The sequence below is a fragment of the Salmo salar genome, chromosome ssa19 (assembly GCF_905237065.1).
Source record: "Salmo salar chromosome ssa19, Ssal_v3.1, whole genome shotgun sequence".
NCBI lineage: Eukaryota > Metazoa > Chordata > Actinopteri > Salmoniformes > Salmonidae > Salmo > Salmo salar.
This window is the reverse complement of record NC_059460.1, coordinates 4,920,646-4,947,654: the sequence shown is the minus strand read 5'-3', so window position 1 is coordinate 4,947,654 and position 27,009 is coordinate 4,920,646. Positions and strand designations below refer to the sequence as shown.

General features: G+C 39.7%; 1 protein-coding gene across 1 annotated transcript; it reads left to right on the top strand.

The window, feature by feature from the left end:
• The first annotated feature begins 1,131 nt into the window (after positions 1-1,131).
• On the top strand, positions 1,132-20,689 carry cd37 (CD37 molecule). The gene is given in 9 exon segments (NM_001140775.1): positions 1,132-1,187; positions 2,062-2,134; positions 2,345-2,408; positions 2,907-3,037; positions 10,230-10,304; positions 11,047-11,154; positions 12,078-12,242; positions 12,482-12,565; positions 19,992-20,689. Coding segments are annotated over 8 exon segments (771 nt in total). The 5' UTR covers positions 1,132-1,187; positions 2,062-2,068; the 3' UTR covers positions 20,070-20,689.
• The last annotated feature ends 6,320 nt before the right edge of the window (positions 20,690-27,009 follow it).

The following is a 27,009-nucleotide window of genomic DNA, read 5'->3' as shown; positions in this document are numbered from 1 at the left end:
AGTGTCTTCACATCATCCTAAAACCTACTCTGAGCTGGGAGTTTTTTTTTCTCTGAAAACAAGTTTTAACAGGAGTCCTAGGACCTTTTCTGAGACTCTTTGTGGATTTGGCCCACGGGAAATATTAAACCCTAATTAACACGTTCTCAGAACACACAAAAATTGTCCAACTTGAGGTTTCTTATATGTTTATTTTTTTATGGACACCTATAACTTTCAGATGTATGTTATTCAGAAATCAAACATCTGCATGAACTTTCAAGAAACGTCATGTGTTATTTCATAGTTTTGATGTCTTCATTATTATTCTACAATTGAGAAAATGGTAAAAATAAAGAAAAACCCTTGAATGAGTAGGTGTTCTGAAACTTTGGACCGGTAGTGTAGGCTAAACCTGAAAATTGTTCCTTTGATAGCTCTTGACATTGAGAGTGGTTGATGCTGAGAGTGGTAAAGCAGATTGGATCTGAATATGAAGTGATTTTGAGTTATTAATGCTTTGACTGCCTGGTTAGCCACGCCATCTCATATCAGTTGTTAGGAAAAATTCATCACTGCTCATTCACTTCAGACATTTTTCACCATGAACACTATTGTTAACTAAATGTACCCAAATAAAATGTTAAATGTTCCTAATTGTTTGTTTCAGCACACTGTTCATACTCAGAAAAAATATTAACCACATTGTAAAGTCTTCTAAATAGTGATGGTTCAGGAATTTAAGGCAAATCAAGCCTACAATTACCACAAAGACTTTCACAACGGTTGCTACAACAGAACCAAACAGGTGCTCTGTGAAATATCATAACTAATTATATCTAATTAGTTAAGTCATATGAAGTAGTTTAGATTGTGCTTGACAAAACATAAAGCTACCTTTTTTCCTATTCCTGGTTTCATTCATTTTTAATTAAGCAGGCAGATTGGTTACAGCGAGTGTACTTACGCTGGTCAAACAAACAATTAAAGGCAAATTAAACTGATTGAATATGGGATATTAAAAACCAACTGAACAAACATCGTGGAGGAAAGTGAAAATATATGGTTTGTAGTATTTGCTCAGCTGTGACAGTTCATTTGCATGTTCTATTTGTATCTGTGTTACCACCCTGTTTTTTCCTGTACCGTCTCACTCTAAAACCATTTCTGCTTTTATCGGTTCATTGTTACTTCTCGTTACATTTCAGGTAAGAAAAGAATGTGTATTTCAAGTTTAGAAATGAGCAGTTCATTTATTATCAAAGAGATGTATATCTTGAGGGCAAACCAAGATATATGTGATACTGTAGGATTTGAAATGCTTTAGATGCAGACATTCTTTGATAAACTAATCATGGAAGCTTGATTTACAAATTACAAAACCAACAAAGGCTTCACACTGAAGATGGGACTTGTATTCAGCTTCAAACAGAAAGATGTGTTTCATTTTTGTGTAATTCAGTGTAATATTGCAACATGGAAAATATTTAGGAAAACAACAATTGCTAAAAACAGCTATTTATAAACTGATCATGAATGTAATAACGTCTTGTCTACATTGACATTAAGCTTAGTTACAGTGTTGGAGAGCTGTATAAAGGTGACTAAATAATTAATCACCTTGAAGGGTAATATAATATGTTGGGTTGTATCACCTAGGAGAAGGGTATATGACACCCCTGTTTTTTTTATCCCATTCCCTTTCGTATTTGATCTAGACAGAAGGAAGGAGAGGGGTAGAAAGATGGAGGCAGTATGGAAATGTTGGCTCGAGAAGCAAACCCGTCTCTCTGAAGCGATTACAACATGTGGTCCGGAGTTGTTGGTGTTAACCCTCAGGCACACACCCACGCTGGTCTATTACTAATAACAACAGAGCATTGATTTTCCACCCATTGACCACCAACCTTTGAAACCACATTGGCAAGGATTCAAACAAACGTAGATTACCAACATTACACTGCACTTGACTTGTAGAATGTTAATGCTGTGTCGGAAGCAGAAACGCAGTCCAAACGGCCATCAAATAACAAAGCAGTGAACAACTCCATAATGACTGTGATTGTGTTTCTTATTTTTCAGATACAGAATGGCATCCCAAGGCTGTATTGGTCTCATCAAATATTTCCTATTCCTTTTCAATCTACTTTTTTCTGTAAGTTTGATCATTCACTTATTTAAAAGTTTATGCTGCTAGACATAAGAATGGTGGTAACTGTTGCCCAAATTCACTGATCAAAGTACACTCAATGTATATTTGCAGGTTGATTGAAGTCTGTCGAAATATCTATTGATAGGTGAAATGAATTCTTAGTTGAGAGATGTATTTATTGTGCAATGCAATAAGATATCATCCTCCCACCAGTGTGTGGGCGCCCTCCTGCTGTCACTTGGGATATGGATAGTCCTTGCTGAGACAAGCTTCTTCAGTGAGTTTCTGTTTTCATCAACAACTCCTTACAATGAATGGCAGTATGTAATATTACATAATGTAATATTTCAACACACAAATATCCTTAAATACAATGATGTATCTGTAGTAATATAGGAATAACATTCCCTGAGATAGTCCTTTTTTATACACTAGGAATTGTCTTTCTGATTCACTTTTGGATCTCATGAACAAAATCACAGTATTTCAATTCTTATGTCCCTCCAAAACATGCTTTTTTGGTATTTATATTATGAAAGATTAGTTTATTCATTCAAAACAGACAGCCTGTAAGCTACACATTATATTCACAAACTAGTAAAATAATAGGCCTACTTTAACCCCAGATTTGTTTTAAATTGAGACATGATTGTGCTTTGGTTCGACACTGGTCCAATTCTTATTTCAAAGTTGAGTGCACGGTACAGCTATTACTGGCAACCCATACCAGTATGAGCAACAAGTATCTCAAAGTTTGTTATTTCCTCTTTTACAGTGCCTGCCCCTCCCTATATGTCTTTTTCTGTGTTCTCCTATTTCCTGGTCATTGGTGGAAGTGCTACGATGTCGTTGGGCTTCATTGGGTGTCTGGGTGCATTGAAGGAGGTGAAATGCATGTTAGGAATGGTAAGAAATAAATCAAAACAGCTGACAAGCTCCGAGTGCATTTGTAAAAAAATATTTTGTGTGTACATGACAAGATTATTATGGACGAAAGAGCGAGATTATTTGTATTTGTTAAATGGCAGCCAAGCATCGATCATCATGTCACCAAAATAAAATATCAATATTTTTTGTAAAGGAGCATCAAGATCATCACAGTGTACTTTCACCACCCTGTGAAATTATTTCATTTGTAGCCTAATAAACTGCACGCTTTCCTGAGTAGTTGTGCGAGGACAACACAACATACTTCGATATGATGGTTACTACAGTGCATTTGGAAAGTATTCAGACCCCTTGACTTATTCCACTTTTTGTTACGTTACCACATTCTAAAATTGATGTAATTGTTTTTCCCCTCATCAACTTACACATAATGACAAGCAAAAACTGTTTTTTAGAAATGTTTGCAAAACTATAAAAAAAAAAATGAAATATCACATTTACATAAGTATTTACACCCTTTACTCAGTACGTTGTTGAAGCAGTTCTGGCAGTGATTACAACCTCAAGTCTTCTTGGGTATGACGATACAAGCTTGGCACACCTGTATTTGGGGAGTTTCACCATTCTTCTCCACAGATCCTCTGAAGCTCGGTCAGGTTGGATGGGGAGCGTCGCTGCACAGCTATTTTCAGGTCTCTCCAGAAATGTTTGATCGGGTTCAAGTCCGGGCTCTGGCTGGGCCACTCAAGGACATTCAAAGACTCAAAGTCACTCCTGTTTTATCTTGGCTGTGTGCTTAGGGTCGTTGTCTTGTTGGAAGGTGAACCGTTGCCCCAATCTAAGGTCCTGAGCACTCTGGAGTTTTCATCAAGGATCTCTCTGTACTTTTCTCTGTTCATCTTTCACTTGATCCTGACTAGTCTCCCAGTCCCTGCTGTTGAAAAACATACCCACAGCATTATGCTGCCCCCACCATGCGTAGGGATGGTGCCAAGTTTCCTCCAGATGTGACACTTGGCATTCAGGCCAAAGAGTTCAATCTTGGTTTCATCAGATCAGAGAATCTTGTTTCTCATGGTCTGAGTCCTTTAGGTGACTTTTTGAAAACTCCAAGCAGGTTGTCATGTGCCTTTTACTGAGAAGTGGCTTCCATCTGGCTCTCTACCATATAGGCCTGATTGGTGGAGGGCTGCAGGGATGGTTGTCCTTCTGGAAGGTTCTCCCATTTCCACAGAGGAACTGTCAGAGTGACCGTCTGGTTCTTGGTCACCTCCCTGATCAAGGCCCTTCTCCCCCGATTCCTCTTGGTGGTTCCAGACTTCTTCCATTTAAGAATGATGGAGGGCACTGTGTTCTTGGGGACTTTCCATACATTTTTTGGTATCCTTCCCCAGATCTGAGCCTCAACCCAATCATATATTGGTGCTTTATGGATAATTCCTTTGACTTCATGGCTTGGTTGTTGCTCTGACATGCATTGTCAACTGTGGAAACTTACATAGACAGGTGTGTGCCTTTCCAAATCATGTCCAATCAATTGAATTTACCACAGCTGGACTCCAATCTAGTTGTAGAAACATCTCAAGGATGATCAATGGAAACAGGATGCACTTGAGCTCAATTTCATAGCAAAGAGTCTGAATATTTATGAAAATAAGGTATTTCTTTATATATATATATACATTTGCAAAAAATTCTAAAAACCTGTGTTCACTTTGTCATTACGGGTATTGTGTGTAGATTGATGAGGAAAAATTTATTTAATCCATTCTAGAATAAGGCTGTAATGTAACAAAATGTGGAAAAAGGGAAGGGGTCCGAATAATATCTGAAATCACTGTACAGCAATATTTTCTGTTATCATCAGGCCTGTCGGGACATTTGTAGAATTTACATTTTATAGCTGATGAAACACTTGCCCTACTGATTTTTATAAACCCTATCCATTCACTCCTACCTTCGGAAATTATTCACATCCCTTGACTTTTTCCAGTTTTTGTTGTGTTATGAGATGTTTCCATCAAGTAGACTTGTTGTGGATAAAAGGCTGTGCGTGATGACGTAGTGCACATGAAAATAACTTTTGTGGTTAAATTTAACTAAAAAATACAAGTTAATACATCTAGACGTTCCGCTAGCGGAACACCTGCTCCAATATCCAATGATAGGCGAATTACAAATTCCTCAAAAATACAAAAACTTCAATTTTTCAAACATATGACTATTTTACACCATTTTAAAGACAAGACTCTCGTTAATCTAACCACACTGTCCGATTTCAAAAAGGCTTTACAACGAAAGCAAAACATTAGATTATGTCAGCAGAGTACCAAGCCAGAAATAATCAGACACCCATTTTTCAAGCTAGCATATAATGTCACATAAACCCAAACCACAGCTAAATGCAGCACTAACCTTTGATGATCTTCATCAGATGACAACCCTAGGACATTATGTTATACAATACATGCATGTTTTGTTCAATCAAGTTCATATTTATATAAAAAACCAGCTTTTTACATTAGCATGTCACTAGCATGTGACTAGCATTCCCACCGAACACTGCCGGTGAATTTACTAAATTACTCACGATAAACGTTCACAAAAAGCATAACAATTATTTAAGAATTATAGATACAGAACTCCTCTATGCACTCGATATGTCTGATTTTAAAATAGCTTTTCAGTGAAAGCACATTTTGCAATATTCTCAGTAGATAGCCCGGCATCACAGGGCTAGCTATTTAGACACCCAGCAAGTTTAGCACTCACCAAAGTCAGATTTACTATAAGAAAAATGTTATTACCTTTGCTGTCTTCGTCAGAATGCACTCCCAGGACTTCTACTTCAATAACAAATGTTGGTTTGGTTCAAAATAATCCATAGTTATATCCAAACAGCGGCGTTTTGTTCGTGCGTTCAAGACACTATCCGAAAGGGTAAATAAGGGTGACGAGCATGGCGCAATTCGTGACAAAAAAATTCTAAATATTCCATTACCGTACTTCGAAGCATGTCAACCGCTGTTTAAAATCAATTTTTATGCCATTTTTCTCATAAAAAAGCGATAATATTCCGACCGGGAATCTGCGTTTAGGTAAAAAGATGAAAGAAAATAAAGCATGGGGTCGACTCGTGCATGCGCCTAAGCCCATTGTCCTCTGATCGGCCACTTGCCAAAGGCGATAATGTGTTTCAGCCAGGGGCTGCCTCGATATCATTCAGCTTTTTCCCGGGTTCTGAGAGCCTATGGGAGCCGTAGGAAGTGTCACGTTACAGCAAAGATCCTCAGTCTTCAATAAACAGAGACAAGAAGCTCAAGGAATAGTCAGAGAGGGCACTTCCTGTAAGGAATCTTCTCAGGTTTTTGCCTGCCATATGAGTTCTGTTATACTCACAGACACCATTCAAACAGTTTTAGAAACTTTAGGGTGTTTTCTATCCAAAGCCAATAATTATATGCATATTCTAGTTTCTGGGCAGTAGTAATAACCAGATTAAATCGGGTACGTTTTTTATCCGGCCGTGTAAATACTGCCCCCTACCCCCAACAGGATAAGAAATCCCGGTATGCCCTTCGATGAACCATCAAACAGGCAAAGCATCAATACAGGACTAAGATCAAGTCGCACTACACCGGCTCTGACGCTCGTCGGATGTAGCAGGGCTTGCAAACCATTACAGACTACAAAGGGAAGCACGGCCGAGAGCTACCCAATGACACAAGCCTAACAGACGAGCTAAACTATGCTCACTTCGAGGCAAATAACACTGAAACATGCATGAGAGCACCAGCTGTACCGGAAGACAGTGTGATCACGCACTCTGCAGCCGATGTGAGTAAGACCTTTAGACAGGTCAACATTCACAAGGCCGCTGGGCCAGACGGATTACCAGGACATGTACTATGAGCATGCGCTGACCAACTAGCAAAAGTCTTCCCTGACATTTTCAACCTCTCCCTGTCCGAGTCTGTAATACCAACATGTTTTCAGCAGACCACCATAGTGCCTGTGCCCAAGAACACTAAGGTAACCTGCCTAAATGACTACCGACCTGTAGCACTCACGTCTGTAGCCATGAAGTGCTTTGAAAGGCTGGTCATGGCTCACATCAACACCATCATCCCAGAAACCCTAGACCCACTCCAATTTGCATACCGCCCCAACAGATCCACTGAGGATGCAATCTCTATTGCACTAGATACACGGCCCTTTTCCACCTGGACAAAAGGAACACCTATGTGAGAATTCTGTTCATTGAATACCGCTCAGCGTTCAACACTATAGTGCCCTGAAAGCTCATCAATAAGCTAAGGACCCTGGGACGAAACACCTCCCTCTGCAACTGGATCCTGGACTTCCTGACCAGCCGCTCCCAGGAGGTAAGGGAAAGTAACCACATATCCGCCAAGCTGATCCTCAACACAGGGGCCCCTCAGGGGTGAGTGCTCAACCCCCTCCTGTACTCCCTGTTCACTGATGAGTGCACGACTAGGCACGACCCCAACACCATCGTTAAATTTGCTGATGACACAACAGTGGTAGGCCTGATCACCGACAACAACGAGACGGTCTATAGAGAGGAGGTCAGAGACCTGGCTGTGTGGTGCCAGGACAACAACCTCTCCCTCAATGTGATCAAGACAAAAGAGATGATTGTGGACTACAGGAAAAAGTGGGCCGAGCACGCCCCCATTCTCATCGACGGGGCTGCAGTGGAGCAGGTTGAGAGCTTCAAGTTCCTTGGTGTCCACATCACCAACAAACTAACATGGTCCAAGCACACCAAGACAGTCATGAAGCGGGCACGACAAAACCTATTCTCCTCAGGAGACTGAAAAGGTTTGGCATGGGTCCTTAGATCCACAAAAGATTCTACAGCTGCACCATCAAGCACATCCTGACTGGTTGCATCACTGCCTGGTATGGTAACTGCTCGGCCTCTGACCGCAAGACACTACAGAGGGTAGTGCGAACAGCCAAGCTTCCTGCTATCCAGGACCTCTATACAGGCGGTGTCAGAGGAAGGCCCTAAAAATTGTTGAAGACTCCAGCTATTCCAGTCATAGACTGTTCTCTCTGCTCCCGCACGGCAAGCGATACCAGAGTGCCAAGTCTAGGTCCAAGAGGTTTCGTTTAGAAGCTTTGCTCTCCCCCGCCCCTCTCCAAACCACTGCCACTCTCTGTTGTCATCTGTGCACAGTCACTTTAATAACTTTACCTGCATGTCCATACTACCTCAACTAACCAGTGCCCCGCACGTTGACCCTGTACCGGCACCCCCCTGTATATATTGTTATTTTTTACTGCTGCTCTTTAATCACTTGTTACTTTTATCTCTTATTCTTATCCATATTTTTGGGGTGGGGATATTGCACTGTTGGTTAGGGTCTTGTAAGTAAGCATTTCACTGTAAGGGCTACACCTGTTATATTCAGCACGTGTAACTAATCAAATTTGATTTGATTTGATTTTGATTTGAAATGTGCCCACTCAGGATCATAAAGGTTCGTTCTATAAAGAACCATTCTCAATCTGAAAGGTTCTTTGTAGATCATCTTTAAAAACCATACAGGGTTTTTTATTCTGGTCAACCATATTATATTGTTGAAATTTCATCTGTGTTAAATGTCAAGTTGAATCAAGTGAGCTACATCTGGAACAGCTGGGGGTCCCCAAGAACAGAATTGAGAACCGCTGACTAATTTAGTCAATGGATACAAGGCCTTATTGGAGTCTTTTACAAAACACCGTCACTGGCAATATTCATATATAGTATGTAATGGCATAACTCCACATTTGATAAACTGAAATGACAGAAAAGAGCTGTGCGCAAGCCAGGCTCCAAAATATTCTAATGAGCTGCCTCCCCTACATTTAAATTATTTCTAAAAGAACAAAGAACCTTTTTGTGAACTGTAAAGAACCATTGAAGAGCCCAAAGAGTTCTTTGAGTTGTTATGGTTCCACATAGAACCACCACCCTACCCAAAGAACCCTTGAGGAACCCACTTTTTTTTTTTGAATGTACATGATGAGATTATTATGGACGAAAAAGTATGATTATTTGTATTTGTCAAACAGCAGCCAAGCATTGATTATCATGTCACCAGAATAAGACTGTCAATATTTATTGTAAAGGAGCATCAAGCTCATCACAGTGTACTTTCACCACCCTGTGAAGTTCATCATAAATTATTTCATCAGTAGCCTAATAATGTTCATGGTTTCCCGAGTCGTAGTGGGAGGACCACACAACATATCATCGCGTGACTCCAAGTTTACTTTGATATGATGTGATATATCAATATTTGCCCATAAAAGCGTTTTGTAGACATTTGGAAAGTTTACTGACAAATTGGCTGTTTCCATCAGGCCTGTCGTGACATTTTTTATCCGACATGTACTTTACTCACGTAAAAAGGTTGGATGGAACCTGGTTTATTGTTCTGTTAATGTAAAACTTAAATTAAACGCTGAGTCTCAAATATCGCCTGTCTCATTTAATAGCCGGGTAATAGCACACATTTCAGCAAATAAATGCCTGTTTCAAAGAAACACCAGGTCTAAATGAATTATTTATGAGGTTACCATGAATTACCATGAATTGTTTATGAGGGTTAATGTTTGATTTGTTATATTAAATAATTCAGTAATGCCTAGAAAAAATGATTTTTATTGCCAGTAAGCAACTGCTAGCCATTGGCTGCAATCAGCAGAGAAATGCTAGCTAACTGGGAAGCACAAAAAAAGTTAACAACTCCGGGAGTACAGACACCCAGAAATTGGAAAAAACTGCAAAGTCAAAGAGGAGAATAATTATTCTGCGAAGTAAAAGTAATTTTTCATCCAAAATAGAGGCATACTAAGACAAAAGAAACAAAACACTGTGAGTAAAGGAGAACACATTAGTGCAGGAAATGAAGACATTTATTAAGATGCAGCAAGTGAATGCTGGAATTAAACAAACTATGCAAATGAGCAAAGCTGTGTGGATTAAGGAAATAAACACCTGGCTCAAATAGACGCCTGACACTAATAAGCGCCTGTTGTGGTCAGTGATTTAAGAAAATAAACACTGGGCATTTACAGTATATCCAAATTTGTGTAGATTACACACACCTAAAACACAAACAAATAAATTATGCAGCAGCACATAAAAATATGGCTGTGATTGATCTACTCTAACTATTGCTCATCTTTACAGTATTTCTTCCTGCTCTCCATCCTTCTTGCTGCTCAGATTGTGGGAGCGGTTCTGCTCTTCACTCAGAGGACTTCAGTAAGACATTTACCTATGATATTACCTGAGTAACTACGCTTACTTATTTACTTATCTTCACACGAGCCATGTACAATGCTTAAATTCACACAGTCATTGGTGTTATTTGACCATAGTTACACATCACAATCAACAATGACACTATTTAAACTATTAAAACATGACTGGCACTCAAGATTGTGCTGATTCACCCTTATTTATGAATTACAAAGATATTCAAAGATTGGTGACATTAAAGATTACTTCCTGAACTAGCTATATATCTATGGTAAATCATTTTTCCCCCTATGAACAGGTTTCCGTTTTTTCTCCCCTTGCCACATTTTACATTTGCAATTGAGTAATTTAGCAGAAGCTCATACATCCCCAGTGGGAATACGAAACCACAACCCTGGCAATGGAAGTGCCATGCTCTACCAACTGAGCCACACACCTAGGAGCAAGTCAAATACATAAGCGTTTCATAATGATGTGACAATCATCAATGCAGGGAGATTTTGAAAATAATATTGTTGCCTAAAGGGGACACTGCTATTACATCTAATTCCACAGCGTCACATTCTGTGTATGCAATAGCCTAGTTTTTCTCAGGGTGTGCCACGAATATAAAACCTCTTTTGTTACCTGGTGAATGGGTTGAAAGAGGATCTTGTAAGTCAATATCAGTGGGTATGTTATTTACACAATAGTTGGAGTGACTTTTGAAAGGCATCTCATTTTTTTCTCACACATTTTGTTCTAGTTTGAAAGCAAAGTCGAAGAGCATGTTCTTCATCTCATTGCATCATTTGGCAAGAATGAATCCAACTATCTGAATTTGGAAAAGACTCTGGACTACGTTCAGCAGGAGGTAATACATGCAGTAGTATACATTGCCAGTTGGTAATTTGTCCTTTGGATGAGATGTTGAACTGAGGTATTGAAGAGTAGGGGTGTTAACCCCGATGTCCTGGCTAAATTCCCAACCTGACCACGTATTGTCATGGCCACCAAATCACCCCCTGATTCCTAATTGGCATAAATCCCTTCTCACCTCTCCACTGTGAAAGCTAACGTATGGTGAGCTTTCTGTCTTAAAATGGCTGCTGAGGCATCACCCTAGTGTGTGCTAAACATTGGTGAAGGATGAGATGAGTTTCCACCATACATTAATGTAAAGTGCTTTGAGCATCTGGAATAACATTCAATACATCCAGTCAGTTAACTATGATTATCAACTGGAATGGATCAACCTAATTCTTTAAGAGACATAGTTTGTTTGGATAGTTCCCTATATACATGCTCCAAATATTATCAAAACTACAACAAACTAATCTTAAACTTTAAATTCAGTTGCTGCTGACACTTGATATGTGTGAATTAATTTTGAGAGGTCATCTATGATAGAATCTAGTTCAATTAAATTTAGGCCGGGATTCAAACACACACAGATTATTGCTATTGCACTTGACTTGTAGAATGTTTATGCTGTGTAGGAGGTGTAACCACAGTAACAGTAATTAAACCTCCACAAAGCCCACTTCAACATAGGTGTCTTCTAACTTGATGCATGATTTCATTTCCATGCGAATGAAGTTGGATAATCAATGTTTGAATTTGGTTTGGTGATGCACAACCCAATGGCAATTTCCACCATAGAAAGTTACGTCCGAATCAGGATCGCAGTGTGTCAAGTGCAGTACGATGGTCAGTTGTCTGCATGGTTTGAATCCCGCCTTAGACTTTGAAAAAGTGTTAGATTAAGCATTATCTCCTTCTCTTACAACCATGCAGATTCATTGTTGTGGATGGACAGGACCAAACATCTGGGTGAAGGCACCCTGCTCCTGTTACCACCCCATCAATAACACCCAGAATGACTCAAATTCTTATGAAATGTGTGACTGCAATGACATCCGGTCTTTTTCAAATTACACAATGTGTGACATCTATCAAAACGTAAGTGGTCCTGACTCGTGGCATTACTTCAAATGTGTTACATTTGATATAACAACATTTTTTAAAAGGCCAGCAAACTTGTATGTTGTTTTAATTTGTATGTGATCTATTTTTGGTCCCAAGCACCCTTTTTTACTTGTTTAAAGAAGAGGATTTAGAGTTAAGCATATTCTCTACCTTAACTGAGAAGTTTGATATTTCCTGGTATTTTACTGATTGCTTTAACTTCTCTGTTACAGGGGTGCAGAGAGAGTATTAGAGAGTGGTTGGACGAGAATATGCTCATTATTTTTGCCGTGCTACTTGCTGTGATGACGGTGGAGGTAAATTGGATAATCTCATCTCAACTTGACAAACCGGGTCAGAAATCACAACATGCTAAACCAAAAGTATTCTCACAGGAAAATGAGTTGTAATCATAATTGTTAGAATCATTAAGAAGCAACAAATGTTTAGAGGTCAGGGGCTTTCAGTTTCAGTGAATGGTCATATTGACCCTCCATAGGTGGTCTGAGAATGTGTATATCCTCACAACATAGTCATTCCCGTAGTATTTGTATTTATTATGGAGCAGCAGCTACTCTTCCTGGGGTCCAGCAAAATTAAGGCAGTTTATACAATTTTAAAACATTACAATAGATTCACAGATTTCACAACACACTGTGTGCCCTCAGGCCCCTACTACACCACTACCACATATCTACAGTACTAAGTCCATGTGTATGTATAGTGTGTATGTTATCGTATGTGTGTGTGTGTGTATATGCATGTGTGTGTGTGTGTGTGTGTGTATATGCATGTGTCTGTGCCAATGTTTGTGTTGCTTCACAGTCCCCGCTGTTCCATAGGGTTTTTTTATTATCTGTTTTTTAAATCTAATTTTACTGTTTGCGTCAGTTACTTGATGTGGAATAGAGTTCCATGTAGTCATGGCTCTATGTAGTACTGTGTGTCTCCCACAGTCCGTTCTGGACTTGGGGACTGTGAAGAGACCACTTGTGGCATGTCTTGTGTGGTATGCACAAAACAGTATGTACACACAAAACAATGAGAGTTCCTCAAGGGTTGTTTGGGAAGGGTGATGGCTCTATGTGGAACCATGCTGACCCGAAAAACCCTTTGAGCCCTTCAATGCTTCTTTGCAGTTCAAAAAAGGGTTCTTTCCTCTTTTAGTGATAATTTAAATGTAGGGGTGGTGGCTCATTAGAATAATTTGTGGCATGGTTTAGACACAACTTTTTTTGTTTAACCGTGAGTGAGTGTCATTCTGTTGTGTTATGCTAAATCATGTTATATATGACTATCGCTAGTGAAGGTGTATTGTGAAAGACCTAAGCATGGCTTTGGGTCAGTTGTGAATGGTTTACTAACTTAGTCAGTAGTTCTCAATTCTCTCCTCAGGGACCCCCTGCTATTTCATAGCTAACACACATGATTCAACTTGTTAGTAAACAATAATAAAACCTACAGAATTTTAACAATATAATATGGTTATTAAACCAGAATAAAACAGCCTGTATGGTTCTACAAAGAACCTTTGATATTGAGAAAAGTTCTTTATAAAACCATTCTCCATAAAGGATATGTAAAGAACCATAAAAAAGGGTTGTAACCATTGCAGAACCCAATTATTTTGGTGCTATATAGAACCTTTTTTTAATGGTTCTTTATAGAAGCTTAGTAAATGGTTCTTTATAGCACCATTCAGGTTCCATTTAGAACCTGATGAGCATGGTTCCTTACAGAACAAATAAAAATATAGTTACTAGCAAACTAACGTTTATTTGGCACTCTATCCAACCATTTGTTTTTAGTGTGTACTAGGGAAGCTTTAACAATCACACCACTTACTGTAACCACTCCTATGGTGGAACAATCATATTGTTAGAGTTTTGTTTAAATGCACCATGAGAAGACCAGTAGTGACCCTTATAAATAGAGTTGTCCACGCTTTGTGTCTTTGTCTCCATGTTCTTATCCCAGTGTCTCCAATGGGTGTGTCTCCTGGTTCTTTGTTGTTTGAGTTGTACTCCATGTCCATGTTGTCATCCCTCAAAGACTGAAGGCAGGCACTTTCAACTTTCCAGGTCTGTCATGTTTTTGTGTAGTGGTGATGCAGTAAAAATGACAAAATAAAAAAAACGACATATATACACTACCGTTCAAAAGTTTGGAGTCACTGTTTTTGAAAGAAAAGCACATTTTTTGACCATTAAAATAACATAAAATGGATCAGAAGTACAGTGCAGACATTGTTAATGTTGAAAAATGACTGTTGTAGCTGGAAACTGATGATTTTTAATGGAATATCGACATAGGCGTACAGAGGCCCACTATCAGCAACCATCACTCCTGTGTTCCAATGGCACGTTGTGTTAGCTAATCCAAGTTTATCTTTTTAAAAGGAGAATTGATCATTAGAAAACCCTTTTGCAATTATGTTAGCACAGCTGAAAACTGTTGTGCTGATTAAAGAACAATAAAACTGGCCTTCTTTAGACTACTTGAGTATCTGGAGCATCAGCATTTGTGGGTTTTATTACAGGCTCAAAATGGCCAGAAACAAAGAACTTTCTTCTGAAACTCATCAGTCTATTCTTGTTCTGAGAAATGAAGGCTGGAGTGATGGTTGCTGATAATGGGCCTCTGTACGCCTATGTAGATATTCCATTAAATATCAGCCATTTCCTGCTACAATAGTAATTTACAACAATAATTAACAATGTCTACACTGTATTTCTGATCAATTTTATGTTATTTTAATAGACAAAAAAATTGCTTTTCTTTCAAAAACAAGGACATTTCTAAGTGACCCCAAAATGTTGAACGGTAGTGTATATATTTATATATGCTGTATAATTCCTAATGAAAGTTTACACACACTTTGAACGGTAGTGTATATATTTATATATGCTGTATAATTCCTAATGAAAGTTTACACACACTTTGAACGGTAGTGTATATATTTATATATGCTGTATAATTCCTAATGAAAGTTTACACACACTTTGCACAGTTTTCCCATTTTTCTGCCTTAAATTAAAATCTAAAAAAGGATTAAGTAAAAAAAAATCTTTATTTTTTCAAACCCCCCAGTGCCTGTCGGTGACAAGCAGACCCATAACAAGATGCTGCCACCACAATACTTGAAAATACAGAGGGTTTCAGTTTGATGTGTTGTATTGGATTTGACCCATACCTGAAGTTGTCATTTAGGCCAAAAAGTTAATTTATTTGCCATGTTTATTTGCAGTATTATGGGCATTGTTGCAAACGGGCATTGTTGCAAACAGGATGGATGATTCACTTTGTCATATAGGCCAGTAATGTGGAGTGAATGCAATGTTGTTGATCCATGCACAGCTCTTTCACCTCAGCCATTACATTCTGTGGCTGTTTTAAAATGATCTTAAGCATGATAGTGATATCCCTGAGCAGTTTCCATTCTCTTCCGCAGCTCAGTTAGGAAAGATGGCCAGATCTTTTCAGTGTCTGGGTGATATGATACACCATCCACAGATTAATTACCATACTCAAAGGGATATTCAGTGGCTTGGGATATTTTATTTTACCTCCCCTGATCTATTCCAAACAAAATGTATCCCATACATACTTGCAAGGCTCATTGGTGGCTCTGAGGTTGTATGTACAGTATGACAACGATTACTTCTGCAAACAGATGGACCTAATTCAACAAATTGTGTGATTTTGTTTCTGAAAATATTATCACCTGAACATATTTAGATGTGCCACAGCAATGGGTGGGAAGACCTTTTCAATCAGCACTTATTTGTTTTATTCATTTCAGAACATTTCTATCATTTTTAGATCAGTGGAAGAAAACCCCAATTGAATCCCTTTTTAGATTGAAATTTAAGGCAGCCAAATGTGAAAATTGTGCCAGGGTGTGTAAACTTTCATTAGGCGCTGTATGTAATGGTTGAATTTCAGATTATGTTTAAAATTAATAATCTTTCTGAATCATTTAACTCCCTCCAGTGATATTTATATGGAATATTGGCAAGGTATATTTTGAATGCTTTCATTTTTCATGGTTTGATGTTACATTATAAAGACTGAGAGCCAAAGTGGCATTGCATTGTTCCTGCCCAAGGGCCTTTTCTGCCCTGTATTTTACAGAATCATTTATTTGATTTTCAAATAGTTAGATAGTATGTCTGAGTCCAAAATGGCAGGGTATGATGACAACACTTTGTCCCTCTATGTGGTGCAGTGTAATCTCAGTGTGTGCTTTGAATAACTGTTTTGTTAAAATAGTACCATTTAATTAAAAAGGTTTGATCAGGCATTAACCATATTCTTCTGACAGAGCAAAGATGTGTATGTTCAACAACAAAAAATAGTGTCTCGAAATTCATTGGACCAATGAATGATATATGACAAAATGTAAGACATATTCAGTGCGTATCATAAGTAAGTATTCACCCCTTGGATTTTATCACATTTTGTTGCGTTACAAAGTGGGATTGAAATACAGAATATTTAATTGTGATTTGTCATTGATCCACACATAATACTCCATAATGTCAAAGTGAAAAGAAAATGCAACACATTTTTACAAATTAAATTACTAAAATATTGTTATTCCATCAGTATTTATCACCTTTGTTTAGGCAAGCCAAAATTAGTTCAGAAGTAAAACTTGGTGTAACAGATCACATAATAAATTACATGGTCTCAATCTGTGTGAAATAATAGGGGTTGACATGAATTTTGAATGACTACACCTTCCTCTGTCCCCCATTGAACAACATCTGAAAGGTCCTTCAGTCAAGTATTGAATTTAAGCACAGATTCAATTACAAAGACCAGGGAGCTTTTCGAAAGCCTCAAAGAAAGGCAGTGATTGGTACATGGTTAAAATGAATAAATCAGACACAGAATATCTCTTTAAGCATGCCCAAGTTAACAATTATGCTGTGGATGGTAGGGATGGTGCAAGGTTTCCTCCAGACATGACGCTTGGCATTCAGGCCAAAGAGTTCAAGCTTGGTTTCATCAGATCAGAGAATCTTGTTTCTCATGGTCTGAGACCTATAGGGGCCTTCTGGCAAACTCCAAGCGGGCTGTCATGTGCTTTTTACTGAGGAGTGGCTTCCGTCTGACCACTCTAACATAAAGGCCTGATTAAGTGCTGCAGAGATGGTTGTCCTTCTGGAAGGTTCTCCCATCTCCACAGAGGAACTCTGGAGCTCTGTTGGTGTGACTATCTGGTTCTTGGTCACCTCCCTGACCAAGGCCCTTCTCCCCCGATTGTTCAGTTTGGACGGTTTGCCAGCTCTAGGAAGTCTTGGTGGTTCCAAACTTCTCCCATTTAGGAATAATGGAGGCCACTGTGTTCTTGGGGACCTTCAATGCTACAGACACTTTTTGGTACCCTTCCCCAGATCTGTGCCTCAACAAAATCTTGTTTCGGAGCTCTACGGACAATTCCTTCGACCTCGTGGCTTGGTGTTTGCTCTGAAACTGTCAATTGTGAGACCTTATATAGAGAGGTGTGTGCCTTTCCAAATCATGTCCAATCAATTGAATTTACCACAGGTGGCCTCCAATAACATTGTAGAAACATCAATGATGATCAATGGAAACAGGAATCACCAGAGCTCAATTTCGAGTCTCATAGCAGAGGGTCTGAATAATTATGTAAATAAGATATTTCAGTTTAAAATGTTTATAAATGTGCAAACATTTATATTTTTTTAACAGTTTTTTTCTTTGTCATTATGGGGTATTGTGTGTAGATTGATGATGGAAAAATATTATTTTATCCATTTTAGAATTAGGTTGTAACGTAACAAAATGTGGAAAAAGTCAATTGGTCTGAATACTTTCCGAATGCACTGTAAAGCCCTTTTTACATCAGCAGATGTCACAACGTGTTTATACAGAAACCCAGCCTCAAACCTCAAACAGCAAGCAATGCAGATGTACAAGCACAGTGGCTAGGGAAAACTCACTAGAAAGGCAGGAACATAGGAAGAAACCTAGAGAGGAACCAGGCTCTGATGGGTGGCCAGTCCTCTTCTGGCTGTGCCAGGTAGAGATTATAAGAGTACAAGGCCATTTAGGCCAGATTGTTCTTCAAGATGTTCAAACGGTCATAGCTGACCAGCAGGGTCAAATAATTTCCACAGTGGTTGTAGAGGGTGCAACAGGTCAGGACCTCGGGAGTAAATGTCAGTTGGCTTTACATAGCCAGGCATTCAGAGGTCGAGACAGCAGGTGCGGTGGAGAGAGAAAGACAGCGTCGAAAACAGTAGGTCGGTGACAAGGTAGCACGTCTGGTGAACAGGTCAGGGTTCCAAAGCAACAGGAAAAACAGCAGAAACTGGATCAGCAGCTCAACCAGGTGGACTGGGGATGAGACTAACAGGAGTCATCAGGTCAGGTCCTAGATACTGGATGCTGAGACAGGGGGTCAGGGGGACACTTTGGCCCTGTTTGACGATTCCCCCAGACAGGGCCAACCAGGCAGGATATATCTCCACCCACTTTGCTAAAACACAGCACCCACACCACTAGAGGGATATCAACAGACAGGAAGATTACATCAGTGACTCAACCCACTCAAGTCAAATATAGCGGAAAAAGCCTGACACGACGTGACGCAGCCCTCCTAGGAATGGCATGGACGAGCACTAGTATACTAGTGACTCAGCCCCTGTAATAGTGTCAGAGGCAGAGTGTCCCAGTGGAGAGAGGGGAGCTGGCCAGGCAGAGACAGCAAGGGCGGTTCATCACTACAGTGCCTTGCCGTTCACATTCGCACCCCTGGGTCAGACTACACTCACTAGAAAGGCAGACTACACTACACTTTCCACATTTTTGTTACGTATTTTACCACCTTCATGAGTGCAGTCACTATGATATGGTCTAAAACCAGACCGGACCGTTTCGTATACATTATTTGTCTGCAGGAAGGCAGTGAGTTGCAGCTTTTTCAATTTCTTTTGAGAGGAATGGAAGATTCGATATAGGCTGATAGTGTTTTACATTTTACGGGTCAAGGTTTGGCTTTTTCAGGAGAGGCTTTTTACTGCCACTTTTAGTGGGTCTGGTACAAATCCGGAGGAAAGGGAGCCGTTTATTATGTTCAACATAGGAGGGCCAAGCACAGGAAGTAGCTCTTTCAGTAGTTAAGTTGGAATAGGGTCCAGTAGGCAGCTGGAAGGTTCAGAGGCCATGACTATTTTTGTGAATGTGTAAGGAGATATAGAAATCAAAAACTTGAGTGTCTCCATTGATCTTAGGTCCTGGCATTCTGTGAATACTCAGGACAACTGAGTTTTGGACAAATACAGATTGAAAGAGGAGTCCGTAATTTGCTTTCTAATGAAAATTATATTTTAGAATATAATTTAGAAGTCTTTAATTATTATTATTTTATAAACTGTTATAAACTGTCCAATTAAATCCATTTTAATCCCACTTTGTAACGCAATAAAATGTGAAGAAATCCAAGGGGGATGAGTACTTACGATACCTACTGTAATACCAAAGAATATGATTCATTGATCTAATATGTTGGTCAGAATTTGTCCACATGTTTTTTATAAAGATGTATATAGATCAGGGGTGGGGAAAAACGTTTTGACTCACTGTTGAATTTCTGAATCCCAATGTGGCCCCCATATTATCTCCCATCTATGATGCTCATATACAAATGGGTGGGGGTCCATAGGTTACGCATCTATATGTTAATGATTCTCTCTCTCTCTTTCTCTTCAGCTATGTGGTATGACCCTTTCGATGTGTCTGTATAGATGGACCAGCCTGGATTACCGCATGCTGATGCAATACTCATAAAGTAGGACAGAGTGCTGCATAAACATCTATGAAGAATATAATTGTTTTTCCTATGTTTATAAAGCGAAAGAAAAAATACGTAGTTGTATTATTCATTGTTAAAATTTGAGTATACTTATTAATTGATTGCTTTGATATAACTCATTCATTCTTGCTCATTTCTTCATAACTTTCTTTTTTTTATTGATACATTAAATTGCTGTGTCTACTACTACTATTTCATAACCATAAGTGCTTCAAGACAAGCAAGTACACACATTTACTTCAGTAAATGTCCTTTTCTAGTTTATAGCTAAATTCATCACAGATTGTAGATACTTCAAATCATGCACCAGTGGTAGTAGTATTGACAGCAGTAGTGATGGTAGAAGTAGTAACTGTTTTAATAGGGTTTTCATAGGCTATGTGTTAGCTATAGTGACCTATTTTGGGGTGGTTTGTAAGTGTGGAGTTATAGAGGGCTAGTATAGTAGGCTTGAGTGAGTACTATATCATCATAAGCCATACAATGTTTTTTAATCTCTCAAAATGTTTTATTTGGAACATTCTGAATGTTTGTGGCAGTAATTTCAGTTTAGAATGTTGAAGATTGCATTCCGCCATTAAAATTTATGGGATACAACAAGCTTTATAGTTTATGAAATGTGAATGTAGCAAAAAGCTGTGTTGAATCAATATTAGTTTAATCAGTCTCCACATTTCAACGTTGGGTTGGTGTTTGTAGCTGAAACGGATCAAAAGCAATGGCGAATCCAAAATGTGCCTTTGAAACCTATACAGATTTAAACACATTTAATATGGTTATCGTTCAAAAAGTACATTCGTTTCAAAAATCATTTGAAAAACATAGTAAGTTGAGTTAGTCTGCATATGTTATCGTTGGGTTGGTGTTAGTATCTGAAATGGATCAAGAGCAGTGTTGAATCCACATTTTGCCTTAGAAGTATATGGAGCTTTTATGCTATTTTAAAATTGTTATATTTCAAAAGTACAAATAGCATCACAATCTTTGAGTCAATTTGAACATGCCAACATTGGTTTGGTGTTTGTAGGTTTAACTGTTCAAGAGAAGTAGCAAATCCAAATACTTCCCATTCAAGCCTATGGAGCTTTTATGAACATTTAAAATGGTTATAGTTAAAAAAAAGTATCAATGGTATCAAAAAGCTTTAAACAAACACACTATTATAAACCGGTCTGTTCGTTTGAAAGTTTGAATAGTGTTTCTAGTGAAGCCCTTTCATGCAGTCAAATGACCTAGTGGCCTCATGGGTGGAATGTTATTCATATTTTTCATAATTTCATAATTAATAAACATAATTTTTTTGAAGACGCAGAAAATCCGGTGTTTCTATGTCAAACAGTTTTGTTATATTTCAGTGTTCTGTGAGGTATATAAAATGTAATATTAGGATGCAAACTAAAAATATAAAACATTTCAACGCTATATCTGACATGTTACAGGTGTCTTCTTTCTTTTAAGCCCATAACCATGCGTGTGAGGTATATACTTTTGTTTCAAAGTAAAGTTGTTTAAGACTACCAAGAAAGATTTATGCCCATGTTGGGGTTTGTTTCCTTGTTCCTTGTCAATCATTGGCTCATTGGCGAAATTAGCATTATGACAATATCTTTAATTAAATCATTCAAAAACCTTTATTAATGCAATTGCAGACAGAAGTTGACAACAGGAACATAACGCATGTTTCCGAGTAAGTTCTGCATAAAAGAAAAGTCCCATGTTATTTTATTAAACCCGAAGTCCAGCCCTAGTGATGTCACTGCCTACGTCATTATCTTTTACTCATGAGACAAAAACCATGCCTACACAGCTATATAAACAAGGCTTTTAGTGTTATCTAAAAGCCTAGCAGTAAATGTCCACCTTGATTTATAGTGGAATGTCTGACTAGTCTCCTATCTCTTACACTCCCCTGCAGAGTTCTGTCTTCACAGTCACACATTTCTCAGACAGTTCCTTCATAAGAGGCAGAGAGACTAGAAAAGTACTGTGGAACAATATTAAACCTCATAATGTATATATATTGTTAATCTGTAGTCTAGGACCCTATAAACGTAAGGAGGGAGGGGTCTTATGACCCCTCCCCTTCTATTAATACAACATAAGCATAATCAATTATTCTAATACATCAATCATTTTGTACAGTCCCAATCATGTCCCCTAGGTGAACCTCTAACACCCACTGCAGTAAATGATTGAAGACTAGTTATGACCAGAATTTTTACCATTCATGTCTATGGCCATTGAAATGCATAGGGATTTATGTAAATATGGTTGTAGTGTGAAAAGTATAAGTAGTATCAAATAATTGTATTCAATCAACCTGATCAGTGGCAGTATTGGTGTTTTAAAGTTGTTTTGGTGTTGGTAGCTTTTACAGTTTTGGCGCTACAGGTAGCAGTGGAAGGAGAATATGAAGAAGACGAAGTATGAACAATTTCCAAAGTTCAGCAAGCACGCCTAATAAATGCACAATAAATAAAGTCCACCATTTTGTCCCTAATCATCTGTGGCTGAACTATTGTTCCAATTTTTTTGCTCTGATTGTAAAATGCAAACATTGTTTTATGGCTTACCTCATAGTTGAGTTTTACCGTAGACCGCTGCATGCTGCATGCTGCTGAGACTTCCGGCGCCGACAGAGATGGCCGCCTCGCTTCGCGTTCCTAGGAAACTATGCAGTATTTTGTTTTTTTTATGTGTTATTTCTTACAATGTTACCCCAGGAAATCTTAGGTTTTATTACATAAAGTCGGGAGGAACTATTGGATATGAGAGCAACGTCAACTCACCAACATTACGACCAGGAATACGAATTTCCCGAAGCGGATCCTCTGTTTTGCCCACCACCCAGGACAATGGATCGGATCCCAGCCGGCTACACAAAACAACGGCGCCGTAAAAGGGGGAGACGGAGCGGTCTTCTGGTCAGGCTCCGTAGACGGGCACATCGCGCACCGCTCCCGAGCATACTACTCGCCAATGTCCAGTCTCTTGACAACAAGGTAGACGAAATCCGAGCAAGGGTTGCCTTCCAGAGAGACATCAGAGACTGTAACGTTCTTTGTTTCACGGAAACATGGCTCACTCGAGACACGCTATCGGAGTCGGTACAGCCACCTGGTTGCTTCACGCATCGAGCCGACAGAAACAAGCATCTCTCTGGTAAGAAGAAGGGCGGGGGTGTATGCCTTATGATTAATGAGACGTGGTGTGATCATAACAACATACAGGAACTCAAGTCCTTTTGTTCCCCTGACTTAGAATTCCTCACAATCAAATGCTGACTGCATTATCTACCAAGAGAATTCTCTTCGATCATAATCACAGTCGTGTATATTCCCCCCCAAGCAGACACATCGACAGCCCTGAAAGAACTTCATTCGACTGTATGTAAACTGGAAACCACATATCCTGAGGCTGCATTTATTGTAGCTGGGGATTTTAACAAGGCTAATCTGAAAACAAGGCTCCCTAAATTCTATCAGCATATCGATTGCGCAACCCGGGCTGGCAAAACCCTGGATCATTGTTATTCTAACTTCCAAAACGCATATAAGGCCCTCCCCCGCCCTCCTTTCGGAAAAGCTGACCACGACTCCATTTTGTTGCTCCCAGCCTATAGACAGAGACTAAAACAGGAAGCACCTGCGCTCAGGTCTGTTCAACGCTGGTCCGACCAATCGGATTCCACGCTTCAAGATTGCTTCGATCACGTGGACTGGGATATGTTCCGCATAGCGTCGAACAACAACATTGATGAATACGCTGATTTGGTGAGCGAGTTTATTAGCAAGTGCATCGGTGATGTTGTACCCACAGCATCTATTAAAACATTCCCCAACCAGAAATCGTGGATTGATGGCAGCATTCGTGCAAAACTGAAAGCGTGAACCACTGCTTTTAATCAGGGCAAGGTGACCGGAAACATGACCGAATACAAACAGTGTAGCTATTCCCTCCGCAAGGCAATCAAACAAGCTAAGCGTCAGTATAGAGACAAAGTGGAGTCGCAATTCAACAGCTCAGACACGAGAGGTATGTGGCAGGGTCTACAGTCAATCGCGGACTACAAAAGAAAAACCAGCCCAGTCGCGGACCACGATGTCTTGCTCCCAGACAGACTAAACAACGTCTTTGCTCGCTTTGAGGACAGTACAGTGCCACTGACACGGCCCGCTACCAAAACCTGCGGGCTCTCCTTCACTGCAGCCAACGTGAGTAAAACATTTAAACATGTTAACCCTCGCAACGCTGCAGGCCCAGATGGCATCCCTGGCCGCGTCCTCAGAGCATGCGCAGACCAGCTGGCTGGTGTGTTTACGGACATATTTAATCACCCTTATCCCAGTCTGCTATTCCCACATGCTTCAAGAGGGCCACCATTGTTCCTGTTCCCAAGAAAGCTAAGGTAACTGAGCTAAATGACTACCGCCCTGTAGCACTCACTTCCGTCATCATGAAGTGCTTTGAGAGACGAGTCAAGGACCATATCACCTCCACCCTACCTGACACCCTAGACCCACTCCAATTTGCTTACCGCCCCAATAGGTCCACAGACGACGCAATCGCAATCACACTGCCCTAACCCATCTGGACAAGAGGAATACCTATGTAAGAATGCTGTTCATCAATTACAGCTCAGCATTTAACACCATAGTACCCTCCAAACTCGTCATTAAGCTCGAGACCCTGGGTCTCGACCCCGCCCTGTGCAACTGGGTCCTGGACTTCCTGACGGGCCACCCCCAGGTGGTGAGGGTAGGTAACACATCTCCACCCCACTGATCCTCAACACTGGGGCCCCACAAGGGTGCGTTCTCAGCCCTCTCCTGTACTCCCTGTTTACCCACGACTGTGTGGCCATGCACGCCTCCAACTCAATCATCAAGTTTGCAGACAACACTACAGTGGTAGGCTTGATTATCAACAATGACGAGACGGCCTACAGTGAGGGCCCTCGGAGTGTGGTGTCAGGAAAATAACCTCACACTCAATGTCAACAAAACAATGATCGTGGACTTCAGGAAACAGCAGAGGGAGCAGCCCCCTATCCATATTGACGGGACTGTAGTGGAGAGGGTGGAAAGTTTTAAGTTCCTCGGCGTACACATCACGGACAAACTGAAATGGTCCACCTACACAGACAGTGTGGTGAAGAAGGCGCAGCAGCGCCTCTTCAACCTCAGGAGGCTGAAGAAATTCGGCTTGTCACTAAAAACACTCACAAACTTTTACAGATGCACTATCGAGAGCATCCTGTCGGACTGTATCACCGCCTGATACGGCAACTGCTCTGCCCATAACTGTACAGCTCTCCAGAGGGTAGTGAGGTCTGCACAACGCATCACCGGGGGCAAACTACCTGCCCTCCAGGACACCTACACCACCCGATGTCACAGGAAGGCCAAAAAGATCATCAAGGACAACAACCACCCGAGTCACTGCCTGTTCACCCCGCTATCATCTAGAAGGCGAGGTCAGTACAGGTGCATCAAAGCGGGGACCAAGAGACTGAAAAACAGCTTCTAACATTGAGTGGCTGCTGCCAACATACTGACTCAACTCTAGCCACTTTAATAATGGTAAAATTGATGTAATAAATGTATCACTAGCCATTTTAAACAATGCCACTTTATATTATATTTACATCATCTCATATGTATACTGTACTCTATACCATCTACTCCATCTTGCCATCTTGATGTAATTAAATGTATCACTAGCCACTGTAAACAATGCCACTTTATAATGTTTTCATACCCTACATTACTCATCTCATATGTATATACTGTACTCTATACCACCTACTGCATCTTGCCTATGCCGTTCGGCCATCACTCATTCATATATTTTTATGTACATATTCTTATTCATTCCTTTACACTTGTGTGTATAAGGTAGTTGTGAAATTCTTAGGTTAGATTACTTGTTAGATATTACTGCATGGTCGGAATTAGAAGCACAAGCATTTCGCTACACTCGCGTTAACATCTGCTAACCATGTGTATGTGACAAATAACATTTGATTTGATTTGTCTGTATGCTGCTGGTTTCATGCTGCTGGCTGCATGCTCCATGCTAAATCACTATCGGTTGACTAGTATTTACCTCCTTTATAGTGGCATTCAGCGTTAGGTTACAAGATGATGTAATAGTGAAATAGGGTTATTCAACCTCGTAGGTCCATTCTTGTGTCAAGACTGTCAAGAGGCTCTCCAGGGGCGGACTATTGTTAGACAGACAATACATGACCTGGAATCTGTTCCAAAGATGTGTCGATACTGACTTGTTATTTCAGTTTTCTTACTGTTCTACTGTATATTTCTCAAGCTGTTCTATTTACTAGCTCAGACATTTTAGTTGCAACAAGTTCTTCCTGAAGGATTTTTAGAATGTATATGTTATCAGAAGTGGGACAGCTTTTGTCAGGAGATGTGGAACACATTTTTAAGCTTAAATAGTGCTGTATAACTATAATGCTAAAATAAATATAATATAAGCAACTATTATTCACTCAAATGTTTTATAAACCTGGCCTACTATTTTTAACAGTTATAATATGAAGGTTTGACTTGAAAAGGCTTTTTCACCTGGTCACAGACAGCTGAAGTCCGCAAGTGAAGGGAAAAAGTGAAAGGGGTAGAATGCGTAGATACTAGAAAAATTCTACAACGAGCAAAGTGATAATGCTGTTTGTATGTGCTTGCTATGAAAGTGAACTGTGTTTGCGTGTGATCAGGGGTGTATTCACTCCACCGATTATGTTTTTAAAAAAAATCTTAAACGGAAGTAAACGGAATGAAACAGGGATAAAGATACCTGAATTTGTCCAATAGAAACTCTCGTTTACAACTGTTTGACTAATGATTACAACCTAGATCAGCTGGATGCAGGTAAGACTGTGCAAAGCGGTAT